Source organism: Alligator mississippiensis, chromosome 1, assembly GCF_030867095.1.
Source record: "Alligator mississippiensis isolate rAllMis1 chromosome 1, rAllMis1, whole genome shotgun sequence".
Classification (NCBI taxonomy): Eukaryota; Metazoa; Chordata; order Crocodylia; family Alligatoridae; genus Alligator; species Alligator mississippiensis.
In genome coordinates, this window is record NC_081824.1 from 94,703,261 (window position 1) to 94,718,622 (window position 15,362).

Consider the following 15,362-nt stretch of genomic DNA (forward strand, 5'->3'; position numbering starts at 1 on the left):
GGTGGTGCAAGTGGTGTGGTGAATTATTACATATACTACAACATATATTTTTCTCCAGTTAGAGAGAAACTAAAAACATTAGTAATATGGTAGGGCCCAGGGCTATATTTTTTGGTTTAAGAGCAAAGCAAAAAACAAATGTAACTATTGCAATGTGTACTAATTAGCTGGCGTTATATATAGATAAGAAAAAAACACTACAACCTACGCAAAATAGTATAAAATATTGTTTTATTGGTCATGTGGTCATTATTGTTAAATGTACATCTCTTAATAAGATTCATAATACAATACCTAGCCTTCTTGAGTATCTTGACAGTATTTCCAACACTTCACTGTCAGTCATTTCCACACTTGAGTAAAGGTTTTTAGCTTGAATTAAACAGTCTGCAGGGATAACTAACCAATAATAACTAACAGACAGCAAAATTGCAGAAGAAAGGATAGCTTGATTAATGGAACATCAAAATCATTAAAAAAGAGAGAGGTGGGTTCATTAACCACTCTGGAGTGGAGAGAGATTAACAGGAATCAGATGCATTAAAATGAGGCATAGAAACAATTGACTCCCTCATCACTGCCTGAATTGAAATGCTGCTGCCTCTCCCAGGCAGTTGGTTTTTAAAGTTTGAGTGGAACAGGAATCAAAGTGGGGTGCCACTGTAACACTGCTGCTACCCTCCTCCACCCAGATCCACCCCTGACAACATCGCTCTCCTTTCGAGCTCTGTCTTGAAGTGTTCAAAGTTCTAGTTCCTGCTGAGGGTTAAACCAGTATTTTCAAATGTGGTACCTATTTTTAGGCATCTATATAGGTGTTTTGATTTTTTTTTTCAGAAGCAGCAAGGACCTTTAGCTCAAACTGAGGTAAAGGGGGAGTTCAGTACCTCTGAACTCATATACTTACGTGTAGGGACCTACTCAAATCACATTTTCATGGAAACCACGAAAAACGGCGGTTTCTATGAATACTGCAAAAAACAGCAGTTTCCACAATTTTGTATGCAGTTGCCAGAAAAAAAACCTTACTAAAAATAAAATGCTAGCTCCCGAGTGGGAGCCAGTGGCTGCTGTGGCCTGGCCTCGCAGCCCACTATGGGGGGAATCTGCTAGGACAAAGGGGAGCAGCCAAGATGGCAGCCGCTTCCTCCACTGCTGATTGGCTGAGGGTTGCCTTTCATACACCCCACTGCCTCCACCAATCAGCAACAAGTGGCAGGGCCATGTGAAGGGCAGCCCTCTACCAATTGGTGGCAAGAGGCAGGGCAGCTGGGCCCCTCAGCAAATCAGTGGCTTGGGGGAGGGCGGGCACTGTGATAAACCCATGAAAATAGCAGTGAGCACCAGTATTGGCCCATGAAATTGCCTAGCTGCCGCTTCAATTTGGATAGGTGCCCAAAGATGTTTTAAGTTAACTTTATTTTAGTCATCTGAGTTTGAAAAGTGGCAGCTTCTCCTCCTCTCCTTCTCCTGCCCCTGCTGCGCGGTTCCAGGCACTGGATAGCGCAGGGAAGCAGCAGCAGGCAGGGAGGAAGCTGCCCCAGCATGCAGGGTTACAGCTACAGCTCCTGGCTGCCTTCCATCCACTTTGCCTGCCTGGTGAGATAAGCATATTTGTTGCTGTATTTACACTACCTTTTGGCAGCTGAGTGGGTAGATGGCAACTCCACTGGCAAGTTGTGCATGCTGGCCAGTATGATTGGTGGGTGTGGGCAGACGCACAATGCGGGCTGCCCCAGGTGGGAGTGGGTGGGGCTCAGCCCCATGCAGTGCACCATGGAGGGCAGCCATGACTTGGATGGGGGATGTGGGGAAGAGGGCAGGCCACACCTGCACTGTACCACCTGGGTGAGTTCTGCTGCACGTGCCCCCTGCCGCCTCTTCCCTCCACCACCCTGGCCAGCTCCTGTCACCTAGCACACAGGCAGCCCCTCACACACCACCCCGCACCCTAAACACACAATATACAAGAGTAAGACTTTATTTTGAGCTATTATTCAATCATCTCTATATACACTACTCAAAAAAACATAAATCAGGACACAAATATATTTTAAAATAAAATTAAAATATAGAGATTTGATTTTTAATATACGATTTTTTTTATCTGTAATTTGTTAAAATGATATCTTCTGAAAGATTTTGTGTGTGGCCCTCGACAGCTCATCAAAACTCGTTAAGTGGCCTGCCAGCTGAAATAATGCCCACCCCTGCCTTAGGCAGTTCTGGCAACGTTGTGCTAACATGGTATCTGGTAACATTTTCAGGTGGTTCTGGCTCCTTCTCTGAGCATATGAATTTAATAAGTGTATTGTTCCATTTGTATAATACCCTTTGCAATACAAGTCCATCTTCTTGGGGGTAATTTTGTTTCCTGCTGTACAATCCAGTCTACAAGTTCATGATTGCTTTGCTCGATGCCAAACATCAAGATGTATGCTTTTCCGCCTGTGGAGTTCTGCTCAACCTTACTGTGGATAAGAACAAACGAGCCATACTGAAGGAAGAAGGAGGAATTAGAAAGTAAGTTTCTGATCAAGGTTACAACAGGTCATGATCACAACAATGAGTTTAGATCATGAGTCTGTTATAATCAGCTGTTCTCTCAATCTGCTGTGGTTTCTGCATCCTCTGGAGTTTTTGCAAGTGCTCTCCCTCGGTCAGCATAAGAGGGTATGCAGTTGATCTGATAATAAAATTTCATCAAATTATCATAGTTTTAAATTCAACTTCCAAATAGAGGAAGTAAACAAGCATTTTTTTTCCTTGGTTCACTTTTTGGGTGATTAGCTGTCACTTCAGGTTGAATTAAATGGCCATCAGAGTCCCTTCCAACTCTGTGATTTAGGGTTTACTCTGTGCTGCCCCATAGTAGGCTTGAGTTTGATTGTTTGGGTTCAGTGATAATTTGCTGTGGCATGGTTATTATGCACAAAGGGATCACTGCACCATCCCTGTAGTGTAGTGAGGAGTAGTTTCGTTTTATAGTCCCAAGGAAGCCCCTTCCTTCCTCACACTGGGTACAGTACAGGTCTTTTTGTGGGGTGGGGAAGGTTACTTAAGGTAGAAGAAGTACTTATTTGGGCCTCTGGCAGACATTAATGGCACAATTAGGAATTTTATGGCAGGATGCATGATTTTTGAGATGATACATAAAATTACTCCGATCCCAATCATATAACTGCCAGCACCAAACCTACTGAACTGGGGCTGGGGGGCTGTCCTCTGCCTGATCCTGTTGATCAGCTAGTCAATTGGGTTGGGCAGGGGCAGCCTGGGTCCCAATTCAAGACCAGAGGATGTCCCCCATGCCCAATCCTATGGATAGTGACAACAATGAGAGGTACTCCAGGCAGTAAGCTAGTTCTAACCTCGTGTACACAAAGCCACAACCTGTGCTTTCTTCCCACATTCTCAGTAGCTTGCAAAATGGAAAATGGGAAAGAGACAAGAATAGCAACAAAATAAAGTCAGTATAAAAAGTCAATGAGAGTTTCTTGCTTAGACTTAAAAAGAAGGGAAAAAGAGCTGAGAATATATAAAGAAGGAAGAGCAAACTGAGGGAGAACAAAGCATGCAAATGTGGATGATGGGAAATGTCATGCACGTGGTTGGCAAGGAGGATAATCCTGACTATCCAAATCATCCTTGGTATCTGGGTTGATGGCATTCAGATAATTGTACCAAGATAAAGTAGACCATGTAAACATGCTGGGTTTAGTGAGGCCTCAGTTGAACCAGAGGGTCAAATGCCAAAAATGTAGAGCAAGTTTTAAAGTCTGCTGCCTGTCAATCTTCCATAATAATTGCCTGATGAAGAGAGAAGAGACAGATCACTCTCTTTAAGAGAATATAGCTCTGTAACAAGTCGCCCTTCCCAGCGCCATCTTCCTAGTACTCCACGCCTTGCGTGGGGTGCCCTTGGATCCTTCTTTAGGGTTCTTATGTCCCGCCCTATACTCACCTGCCACGTCTTGATGGAAATTATGATGATGTTCTTGCGAGTGGGAGGCTGCCTGTTATATTGGGTATATTGGGGCCTTTCCCCTATGTGAGACTGTCCCCTGGTTTTCTCTAGCTAGGCCTCCCTGTCTAAACCCACCAAACAGGGTTTGACTCCGAGGCTCTAGCCTTTTCTATTGTCTTGAGGCAATGCTGCCCCCTTCTCTGGGCCTTCTCAACTGCCCCTCTCTGGGGCTGGGGTCAGTGCACCCCAAATGCCGCACCTTCACTGGCGCTGGGGTTCCCACACTGCTGTGGGTCCCCTATGAGGCCTCCTCCAACCCCTAATAGCCTCACCCAAACCACCGGTGACAAACAGTAAACCAAAATGCAAGCCCTTGGCTATAACATACACAGAAGCCGCTTGGCCATAACATTCAAGCCTACCAGGGATTCTTCATCTTGCAGCCGTGTCAGATGCTGCTCCTGCATCCAGCTTCTCCTTTCTCCCACAACAGAGAGCTCCTGGCTGCTGACAGGGAACTGCCCCCTTGTCTTCAGTCCTAGTGTTTAAATGGGAGCCAGGCCCTCCCCTTCTGGTCAGCTGACCGCTAGCAGGTGTGGGACACTGGCTCCCTCTGGTCGTCCTAGCAACTGGCACCTGAGCAGCTATTCCAGCTCTCCTATTACCAGTTTTCAGGTTGGGTTTTAGCTCTTGGTACAACTCTCCTAGACATTATTGCAGTTGTGTTTGGAGTGACAACAGTTTTTTCTTGAGCTTGAGTGGAAGGTTCCCCTTTCCAAGGATCTGGGCAATTGGTGTAGGATTTGGAGACCCTTTTCCAGATTACATTTTCATGTTTCTCTGATGTTCTGTTGTAGTCTCATGATGTGATGTCTTTTTATTCCTGACACAGTTAATGTCTTTTTGTAGCAACTTGACCTCTGGTAGGGGATAGGCTGATTTTTCAGCATAGATTCATAGAATCTATTCATAGCATCTTGGGGCTCCTCCTCTTCTGGTAAGTGGTTTGAGAAGCAAAGGACTTGATCCTTGTGGAAGAGCTTGGGTCTTCATTCTTCAGTCAGCAGGAGCTAGAATGCCTAACTACCCACAGCTGATGCTGCCCACTTCTATACATGAGTGGGGACATTCAGTTTATTTATCCTTGGGCTCATCCCATCAGGGATTGAAGGGAAGGGCATGATTCATTCCTAGGAAGCTGCTTCATTTTAACTTATTCCTTCCGAGTAACTTGCATTCTTAAGTGACTTGGTGGTGGGGATCACAGGTCATTTGGGAGGCTAAGGGGACATGGAGTCCCAGAGTGTCTGCTGGACTCAAAGCCCTTACACAGAATATATGCACTGGTTGGGAGTCCCCTGTCACCATTGCTTTGCATGGAACAGACCTGTATTAGCTCAGGGCTTTTCCCTGCTCTGCCATTGTTTGGTGTCAGGGATGGAAGAGGCAAGTGCTTTTGTCTGTGTTGCTTTTGGGGTGTACAATAAGTTGGGTCCCCCCCAAACATAGTAAATAGCATTGGAAGAGGCCTGCTTGGACCACAAAGATCAGTCCCCAAAGAATTAAAAGCTTAGGTTACGCTGTGCTGCACCAGTGGTTATATGTGTTACTTCTCTGTAATGGAGCACCAGAAAACTGCTGTATTTAAATTCATGTAGGTTGAAGGGATGCAACTTAATTTAGGAGTCAGGTCATGAGTCTGGACTACATTCACTATCTACACTTATAACATTTACAAACCTGACATTTAGGGGTAAAAGTCCATTCTTGTCTAAACTCCTCTCTGATGTTCTACAGTAGGTACAATGTCACCAACAGAGTTCATGCTGGAGGAACGCAACAGGAAGAAATGATCTCTAGTGTGGCATGGTTCCAGCAAACTTAAAAAAAGAAGGGGCAGGTGAATGAGGATGAGGGTAAAATCTTAATCTTACTATATTATGCCAATGCCCCTCATTCCCTGCATCTTGACAGGTGTCTGTACGTGTTCTAGGCCAGTGATTTTCAACCTGCATTCATTTGTGGACCCCTAAAAAATGTCAAATGGAGTGCAGACCCTTTTGGAAATTTTGAATGGAGGTGCAGACCCCTTTGAATTGTAAGTGGGGTTATTTACATACTTCTGACAGATCACAGTCATCTTTCGTGGACCTCTTAGAAGTGTTCTGTGGGTACCCAGGGGTCTGTGGACCACAGAGGTTGAAAGCCAGTGTTCTAGGCTGATTTGATTCTTGCAGAGACCAGGAAAAAACACAATTAAGAGTATTATTTTTGTCATGCTTTCTGACAGGTTAATAGATTGCTTAAGAGACTTTGGGCCTACAGACTGGCAGCTGGCTTGCTTGATATGCAAAACCCTGTGGAACTATAGTGAAAACATCACAAATGCTGTCTCCTGCTTTGGGGAAGAAGATATCAACACACTGCTTATGCTACTTGATTCTCTTTTAGGTAAGATTTTACAGGCTTGTTATCCTGTCTCAGGAAGCACAACACAGTAGGAGAAAAACCAAGGATGGTTGTATGTGCGTGAGTGCAGAAAGCAGTTAGACTTCCGTGGATTACCCAGTGACATCATAGATTTCACAGATTTTATAGACATTAGGGCTGGAAGGGACTTCAAAAGATCATCAAGTCCAGCCCCCTGCCCCAGGGGCAGGAAGTCGGCTAGGGTCAAAGGATCCCAGCAAGATAAGCGTCCAAATGTTTCTTGAATGAGTCCAGAGTCCTACCTCTGGAGGGAATCTATTCCAGGCCGTGGGGGCTTGGACAGTAAAAAAGTTTTTTCTTATGTCCAGCCTAAAACAGTTTTGCAGGAGTTTGTGACCATTGGTCCTTGTTATCTCTCGGGGTGCTCTGGTGAACAGATGTTCCCCCAGATCCTGATGTACACCCCTTATGTACTTATAGGCTGCCATGAGGTTCCCCCTGAGTCTGTGCTTTTCCAGGCTGAAGAGTCCCATGGCTCTCAGCCTCTCTTCATAAGGCCTGTTCTCCTGCCCTCTGATCATGTGCGTGGCTCTCCTCTGGACTCTCTCAAACTTTTCCATGTTCTTCTTGAATTGTGGAGGCCAGAATTGGATGCAGCACTCCAGCTGTGGCCTCACCAAGGCCAAGAAAATGGGAGGATGACATCCTGAGATTTACTTGAGCAGCATCTATGGAGTTTTGTTCGCTTTGCCAGCTGCGATATCGCACTGGTGGCTCATGTTCATCTTGTGGTCGGTCATGACCCCCAAGTCTTGTTCAGTCGTGGTGTTAGCGAATGTTGCACTGCTGAGCCTATAAGCGTGATGTGGGTATTTTTTCCCCAAGGGGGAGTACCTTGTATTTTTCGGTATTGAATATTATCAGGTTTATATCCACACACTTTCTAAGCCTGTCCAAGTCAGCCTGGATCACTAGCCTATCCTCAGGCGTGGACGCTTTACCCCAAACTTTAGTGTCATCGGCGAACTTCGCCAGTCCGCTTCTGACATCACAGTGGCCTCTTATCCTCCATGGTTGCTACTCTCCCCATGGTTTAATTGACTTTCCTGTATGTTTCACAAGTACATACCTGCCAAGATGCCTTCTTGCATGCATAATTGTCATTCTTTAGAATCATAGAAAATTGGGATTGGAAGGGACCTCAGGAGGTCACCTAGTCCAACTCCCTGCTAAAAAGAAGGCCAACCCCATCCATCTTCATACCATCCCCATTGCTAGTATGTTTCACTCTGTTTGCTCCAGCTGTGCTATACATTTTTCATTGGAACTGGGCCTTTGCCCCTCCAGTGCAAATATAGGAATTTACAGCAAATGTTGCTCAGACACACAACAGTTTTACTGAGTACCAACTTCTGCTTTCAGGGGACATATCTACATGTGCATTAATGCACCATAATTACAGATACTAACTTAGTGCACGGTAATCGGCACTACTGCACAGTAGCATCCTCATCAATAAATTAAGCGACTGTGGCATTGATGCTTACACAGTTGGATGGGTAAAAACTTAGCTGATGGGGCGTACCCAGAGAGTAGTGGTGGATGGGTTGTACTCAGCCTGGTGAGATGTGAGCAGTGGAGTACCCCAGGGCTTGGTCCTTGGGCCTGCACTGTTTCACATCTTCATCAGCGACTTGGACGAGGGGGTGGAAAGCACGCTGTCCAAGTTTGCTGATGACACTAAGTTGTGGGGCGAGGTGGACACTTAAAGGGAGGGAGAGAGAGGCTGCAACTAGATTTAGACAGACTACAAAAGTGGGCAGACGAGAACAGGATGGGGTTCAACATAGACAAATGCAGGGTGCTGCACCTTGGGAGAAGGAATCCACACCATACATACAGGCTGGGGAGTTCCCTTCTTGAAAGCACAGAGGCGGAAAGGGATCTTGGAGTCATTATACTCCCTCTCTATGCGACATTGGTCAGGCCACAATTGGAGTACTGCATCCAGTACTGGGCACCGCACTTCAAAAGGGATGTGGCCAGCCTGGAGAGGGTTCAGAGGAGGGCCACCCGCTTGGTGAGAGGGCAGCAGGACAGGCCCTACGAGGAGAGACTGAGGAACCTGAACCTGTTCAGCCTCAGCAAAAGGAGGCTGAGGGGGGACCTGGTGGCTGTCTACAAACTCATCAGGGGAGATCAACAGCAAATAGGTAGAGCCCTTTTCTCCCCAGCACCACCTGGGGTGACAAGGAACAATGGTAATAAGCTGATGGAGAATAGGTTTAGGTTAGAGATCAGAAGGCAATATTTTACAGTTAGGGTGGCCAAAATCTGGAACCAACTTCCCAGGGAAGTGGTCCTAGCCCCTACCTTGGACAAATTCAAGAGGAGGTTGGATGATCTCCTGTCTGGGGTCTTGTGAACCCAGCATTCATTCCTGCCTGTGGCAGGGGGTCAGGCTAGATGATCTGTTCAGGTCCCTCCTGACCCTAGCTACTATGAAACTTTTATTTCAAATTACACGACTTGATTACCACATAATATTGCAGTTACTGTATTTAAACTTCCCTATTTATTTCACTCCTTTAGCTTTTTATTACATTTAATTGGAGCCTTCTTACAGTTGTTTTAAAAAAGAAAAATACAAAAAAAATTGTGAGATATATTTGGTCAAATTTTTTTTAAATTTATTTTTATATTTTGAAAACGTGTGCAGTGTTTTGTTGCTAGGGAGAGGTGTGGGTACTAGGCATAGATATTTGCAAGAGACATAGGCAACGCGTAGCGGGGATGGGGGGGGGCATGTGCCCCCCCTGAGATTGACTGCCGCCACCTTCTGCAGGTGGTCCCTGCTCACCCTTGCCCTCTCCCCCCACCCCATCGCCAACAGTGCCACTGCTGGCTGTGGGCGGTCCCCACTCGCCAACACTGGCGGCTGCAGGCAGTCCCCGCTCACTGCCATGGTGCCCCCCCCCAGCCTTGGTAGGCATCAGTCGTTCATGGCAAAAGAGATCCCTGACAGTTTGCTTTGGAGTTTTTCGGGTTGCAAAAAAAAAGGATGATTCCTTTTTGAATGATTGTTCATGTGCCCATTTTGACAGGGGTGCACATGTGCCTCAAGCATTTAATTATAGACTTTCTTGTCTTAATAGTATCTGTCAGGTACATCACAGTTGGCATAAAGTACGTTTTTCTTGACGTAGAAGAGCATACTACAGCTTCGGACGGACATTACATTTGTAGTGCTACAAAAATGGCAGGTCTCAAAAAAAATGTTTCTGAATGAAATAGGATTTCTCTATAGAATCGGAGCAGCGTGGTGCAGCAGAGGCAGAAGCAGCAGCCGCAGCTGGAGGCAAGGGGAGCATAACAGCTCTGCCAGCTCAGGCCTGGGCACCAGCCAGCGCATGCAGCTTCCAGTCAGCACCATACCTAGACTCCTGGCGGCCCTTGGTGAACTTTTATTATTGTGTCCCTACACCAGAGATAATGAGAATAATAAAAAAATTACCATTCTCGGGCCCCATTTCTGTCCAGGCCCCAGGCAGCTGCCAAATTCACCCATGCCTGTGTCCAGCTCTGCTTCCAGTGGTGCTGTTCCCAGTGCAGCTGCAGCTAGCCAGGTGCTGCTGTGCTCTCCTCACCTCCCAGTGACAATGCAAGCCTGGCTGGCTGCAGCCACTCTGGGAACAACCCCACCAGAAGCTGCATACCAGCCAGGGCTGAGGCTGGGGTTGGCAGGTGTGGGTGGGAGCATGGCCTGGGCTGCCCTGGGCAGGGTTTGGCCCCATGTGGAGTTCTGCGGGGGCAGCTGCTAACCAGGCGAGCTCTGCTGCATAGCTTTACCTGCTGACTCTCGCTCTACCTAGGCCAGACTTAAACAGCATAGATGCTCTTCTGAATCTCCTCAGTTGAGCAGTCCTATGGTTGTAATTTCTGCAGGGGGTTAATCTGTAGTCCTAGCTTCACGCAGGCAGGGTGCAAAAGGACTTCCCACAGAAGTATTTGGTTATTTGATCTCCTGTCATCAATTAGAAGTTCCCTTACAATTATTGTTTTAATTGTAGCATTTAAGGATAATTGTTTTAGTTATAATTTAATGTGAACATTAATCAGAAGAGCATCTGTATAAATAGTACTTTCTTACTCCTCAAACCTTGTTAATCCTGTTGTGTCTCTCCACCTATATATAGTGTACCCAGTAACAGTTTTGAATGTCACTGTTAGGACAAGACTGTTACCAGCCCAGAAAACCTCTCTAGAGGAGGAGCTGGTTGACAGTCTGTCATAGGATTGGAACCAGTCCCTTTCTGCTGTGTATTCATGGATCTGAATATTGATTCCCCTCCCCACCCATATAACTTTACTTCAGCCAACTTGGTTCAAAAAGAGACCTCAAGCTAAAGCTTTGTTTTAATGTGCATTGTTTGTGATTTCTGCAGTAGCCCTCAAAGAACAGAGTGTAAATTCTATACTCATGTGGTGAAAGTAACCTTCCTTCTCCTCGTGTAGTGACCGAAACTCATGGATTCTTTTTTTTTTTCTTTTTCATTGTTGATGGATGCTCCATTTGAGTGTGTTGGAGAGATTCCCCTAAAGCTTCTTTCTTTTAAAAAAACTTTGACTTGTGGGATGGGAAAGCTGGGGTCTCTGATCTCTGCTGCTACCCTTTTTCTCAGCATCTGGTGGTGTTTTACCTTGTCCAGACAAACACGGAGTAGTCTTTTATCTATATATACCAGGGGTGGGCAAAATACAGCCTGCAGGCTGGATTCGGCCTGCCAAGCACTTCCCTCTGGCCCGTGGAGCCCCTTCAAAACCCATGTAATGGTGGCTGCCTCCTCTCTAAAAGCCTCCAGCAGCACCAGCTGCCGGCTGCAGCACCTCAGGCTGTTTCCTTGTGTTCTGGTTGCAAGGCAACCAACCCTGACTTCAACCTGCCCCAGCTGGCCTCGCCCCACCCCTGGCTCAGGCCATGTTGGCAGCTTGAGAGGGGTGGGGGGGCTGGGCCAGAACCTGTGGCACCAGTGAGAGGAAACAGTGTCTGGGCTGGGTTCTGCTTTGCTGCACAGGACTGGAAAGGGCCCTGCCCTGCAGGTAAGCCCAGGAAAGTGGCTGCTGGGCAGGCTTTCCCTGTGCTGTGCTGCTCGGGCCGCACAGGGTCAGGCTGGAATGGCACTGGCGAGGGGAAGCAGCAGCTGGGCTGTGGCTCTGGCCCAGTCAGCACCAGGGAGGAGAGGTGGCGGCAGAGCCATGTGCCGCTCGGGACAGGATGAGCCCAGCCGGAGCGGCAGGGCCTCAGCTGCGTTTTCCCCCTACCTGTGCCAGTCAGTCCCGAGTGGCGCGCAGCTCTGCCGCCGCTTCTGCTAGCTGGTGCAGACCCGGCTGGGCTTGCCCCATCCCCAGCAGCATGTGGGAAGCTGGCTTCAGCTGCATGTTGCTCTGGATGGGATGGACCCAGCCAGATCTGCACTGGCCAGGAAAGGCGGCATGCAGCTTTAGTCGGCTCCTCGCGTGCTGCTGGGGATGGGAGGAGCCTGACCAGGTCAGCACCGGCCAGCAGAAGCAGCGGCGGAGTTGGGGACTGACCTGTGCAGGCAGGAGAAAGTGCAGCTGAGCCCCTGCTACTCCGGCCAGGCTCATCCCATCCCGAGTGGCACACAGCTCCGCTGCCACTTCTGCTGCCTGGTGCAGACCCAGCCAGGCTTCTCCCATCCCCAGCAGCAAGTGAGGAGCCGACTTCAGCTGCATGCTGCTTTTCCTGGCCAGCGCAGAACTGGCTGGGTTTGTCCCATCCAGAGCATAATGCAGCTGAAGCCAGCTTCCCAGGTGTTGCTGGGGATGTGGCGAGCCCAACTGGGTCAGCACTGGCCAGCAGAAGCGGCGACAGAGCCTCCTCCTTTTGGGACCAGCTGGCACAGGTAGGGGGAAAGTTCTGGGGGATGTCTGATGCCCCTGAAACCCCACTGCTGGGGCAGGATGTTAGAGGGGTCACAACCCCTTGCTACCTGGTAAGTTGTACAAGGGGAGGGACTTCTGGTGGCAAAGATCAGGGGGCGAGGCTTCCGGTGGCAAAAGTCAGGGGCTTCCAGTCCCAAGATGGCGACCAGGGGGTGGGGCAACTGAAGAGGCAGGGCTACCCATGCAGCCCTTGACAGCTCACCAAAACTCATCAAGCGGCCCTCCGCCTGAAATAGTTGCCCACCCCTGATATGTACCAATTAGTTTTCTAACCCTAGTTTTCTGTTTCAAACCCTGTAACAAGGACAAGGCAGTATCTTCATTGTCCCCCTTATAAAAGATTGTACCGTGTCAGCTGAGGCCAAGTTATGGCCTAAAGGCTGTGATAACCTTTAAGTTACCACTTAGTCCTCCCCCGGCCAGCTGTTCACCCAATTATCAGATGTGCTTGATCTCCAATGGATTTTAAATTTGGAAGCATGTTTATCCAAAATCCATTTAAGGCTCCTATTTGAAAGGGTTTCTACTGCTTGCCACATCTGCTAATAATTGATGTCATTGCCAGGCAGGAACACATAAAGTAAATTAATTCACCAGTAAGTTTATTTGATGGAGTCTTTTCTTCTATCATCCTCCATCGCCGCCTTTCTTCCTTTAAGCAGTGTTATTTGAAAGAAACCTTCCAGCCTCTTTAAGTTTACCATTTCCTGATCTTGATGTCCCTAAGAGGAGAAGCTTAAATATTGTATTTAGTGACCATGCCTCCTACTAGTAGATTAAAATAAACCAGTGAATGATCACTAGCAGAGTGAACAGTCACAGGGGTCTAAGACGGTTGTTCACCCTCAATAGAGTGGGGAATTAAACTTACTAGGAGAATTCTTGCTGCCTATGCTACTAAAACCAGAATAAAAACACCTTGTCTTGTTTCCAAACTGGCAGTTAAGCAGGGGGAGAGGGTGGGTAGAAGGGAACTTCTTGTTTGTAGACAAGGAAGCATTGTGAAACCATTGAGAGGTGATAAATATAGAAGCATACACCATCATTTTTACACTTGCTTTTCTGACCACAACATTATTTGTTTTTCCATTCTAAGTACTGCTCATCTCGCAGTACTTGCTAATTTAACTCAACCATGAAATTGCTTATTAAACCATGAATACATAGAACAGGTAAAATTGTACTGGCCTGGAGATAAAATCCAGAGCTAGTTTTTTCTTCAGTGTTCATAATTGCTGATATTATCTTGCCAATTGCAGATGAAGAAGTAGCACTGGATTACAATTTCGACAAAGATTTAAGAGACTACCACAAAATGTATTGGGAGACAGAGTTCAAACCTGTGGCAGAGAAACTACTCAGTAGACTTCAGAGACAACTCTGCTTCTTTCAGCCTATCACCGTGACTTCATTTTAATCCAGAAGTTAGAGGAGTTAGCAGTACAAACCCTAGAATACTTCAGTCATTTAAAATAGTAAGTAAATGCAAACAGTGATTGTTAGCAATATGTGAGAAACCACTCTAAATGCTGACTGGTTATTTTTTCCATGTAGATTATACAGTTAAATATTTCCAGTGCAACCTGTACATTAATAAGCATGTTGGATATTATGGAGAAAGATGAATAAAATTCATTTTAATCTGACATCTAGCCATCTGTTGAGAAACTTAAATGAAAATGTGGTCACCCTCACTCAAATAGATCCAGTCTTAGTCCATAAAACTAACGTGCAGGTGTTGATTTCAAGGATGTTTGTTTGTCATAAAGTGGTTTATACCAGCCACATAAGATGAGCTTTTAGATGGGCAGTTCCCAATAGAGGTTGGTAGATTTGGTTATTGATAATGCCAAGGATATTCACAGAATTCCTGGTAACTCAGGAGACTTCAAGTGCAAGTTTATCCATACTTGGATGACTGTCACACATGGGAAGACTCATTGACAAACCTCACTTTACGCTTTCAGTTAGAGGCATAAAGATACCTCCCCAAGACAGAGCTGGCTTAACAAATTTTGATACAAGCATGTGAGGTTTAGTTAGACCAACAGTGGGATCTATTTGGATCACACAGTTGGATTTGGTATTGAGAGGGTACTTAATTATTTAACTGGCTAAAATAAGACTGTTGTGTCACTTTGAAGATGCCTATGACCAGGAAGTTTTCATGCGTCCTTAATGCACTGCACTGGTGTATAGCTTGACAGTAGGTGTATGTTTGTGTAAGTGAAAGGTTAAAGTAGAACAACAAAATATGGCCACTAGCAGACATTACATTTATCCTGCACTTAACCTGTTATTCTCATGATAAACGATAATATGCAACATCAGACCAATTCACTGGACAATCAACATAGCTGATTCTTCCATTTTTAATGTGGAAAATCTTTGTGGCTGATTGGCATCATAGTTTAAATATGAACATATCTTGTAGTGCCCCCTCATCCCCAGCTGTCTGCATCTGGCATGTGTTTAGTCAGCTGTGGGCAGGCCCAAGCAACTAGTTGCAGGTGTGCCATTAAGGCCACAGTATGGACAGCTGAGGATCAGGAAGTTCCTTGGTCCCCAGTAACCTCGGTCCAGGCACGCACATACAGCCAGCTGCATACTGCAGCAGACATGCAATGTGATCTGAGGAATTTTATCCCAGATCCCAACAATAAAACTTCCTGCCATGCCAGATCTTGAACATCTGTGATTGTTTCTTGAACACTGCTACTAAAGCCCAGTTTAATGAAGTATTGAGCTGTTACATTTAATTAATCCTTAACAAGCAGTAATAAATGATGCAGACTGCTTAACATAAATAGGAGAACAGGCATGCATGTGGTACTTCTATAGTGGTAGAAGAAAAGAAACTGCACCCAGCTGTTGACAGTTGTACAGCAACTGTATGCAGCTTTAGTATATAGAGCTTGAGGTCTGCAGTACCATGTGGGAAGGGCTTTATGGGATTCAACGCATTTTTCTTTTTGAAGGATCTTGTCTTGTCTGCAACATA

The 15,362-nt window shown here is 46.4% G+C and overlaps 2 protein-coding genes and 1 long non-coding RNA gene across 10 annotated transcripts in view; 1 reads left to right on the top strand and 2 right to left on the bottom strand.

Annotated features, from left to right (window-relative positions):
- The window catches only part of ARMC2 (armadillo repeat containing 2), a 192,561-nt gene that overhangs the window by 146,502 nt on the left and 30,697 nt on the right, over window positions 1-15,362 (top strand). For 4 of the 8 annotated variants that reach the window (XM_059732709.1, XM_059732706.1, XM_059732714.1 and 1 more), the window contains 3 exons: window positions 2,391-2,523; window positions 6,258-6,418; window positions 13,621-14,007. The exons of 1 other annotated variant lie outside the window; for it this stretch is intronic. In XM_059732709.1, the coding sequence (XP_059588692.1) occupies window positions 2,391-2,523; window positions 6,258-6,418; window positions 13,621-13,778 (452 nt within the window). In that variant the 3' untranslated portion in view covers window positions 13,779-14,007. Of the gene's footprint in view, window positions 1-2,390; window positions 2,524-6,257; window positions 6,419-13,620; window positions 14,008-15,362 lie in introns of those variants that run through there. 3 more of the 8 variants (XR_009463941.1, XM_059732711.1, XM_059732716.1) reach the window with 3 other exon arrangements.
- SESN1 (sestrin 1) overlaps window positions 1-15,362 on the bottom strand; it is a 126,755-nt gene that overhangs the window by 3,549 nt on the left and 107,844 nt on the right. The gene's annotated exons all lie outside the window — the stretch shown is intronic.
- LOC132252153 (uncharacterized) lies at window positions 215-6,258 on the bottom strand. Its single transcript, XR_009463956.1, has 2 exons — window positions 3,965-6,258; window positions 215-2,471 (listed from the first exon to the last, which is right to left on the bottom strand). It is a non-coding gene; the product is annotated as an uncharacterized LOC132252153 (long non-coding RNA).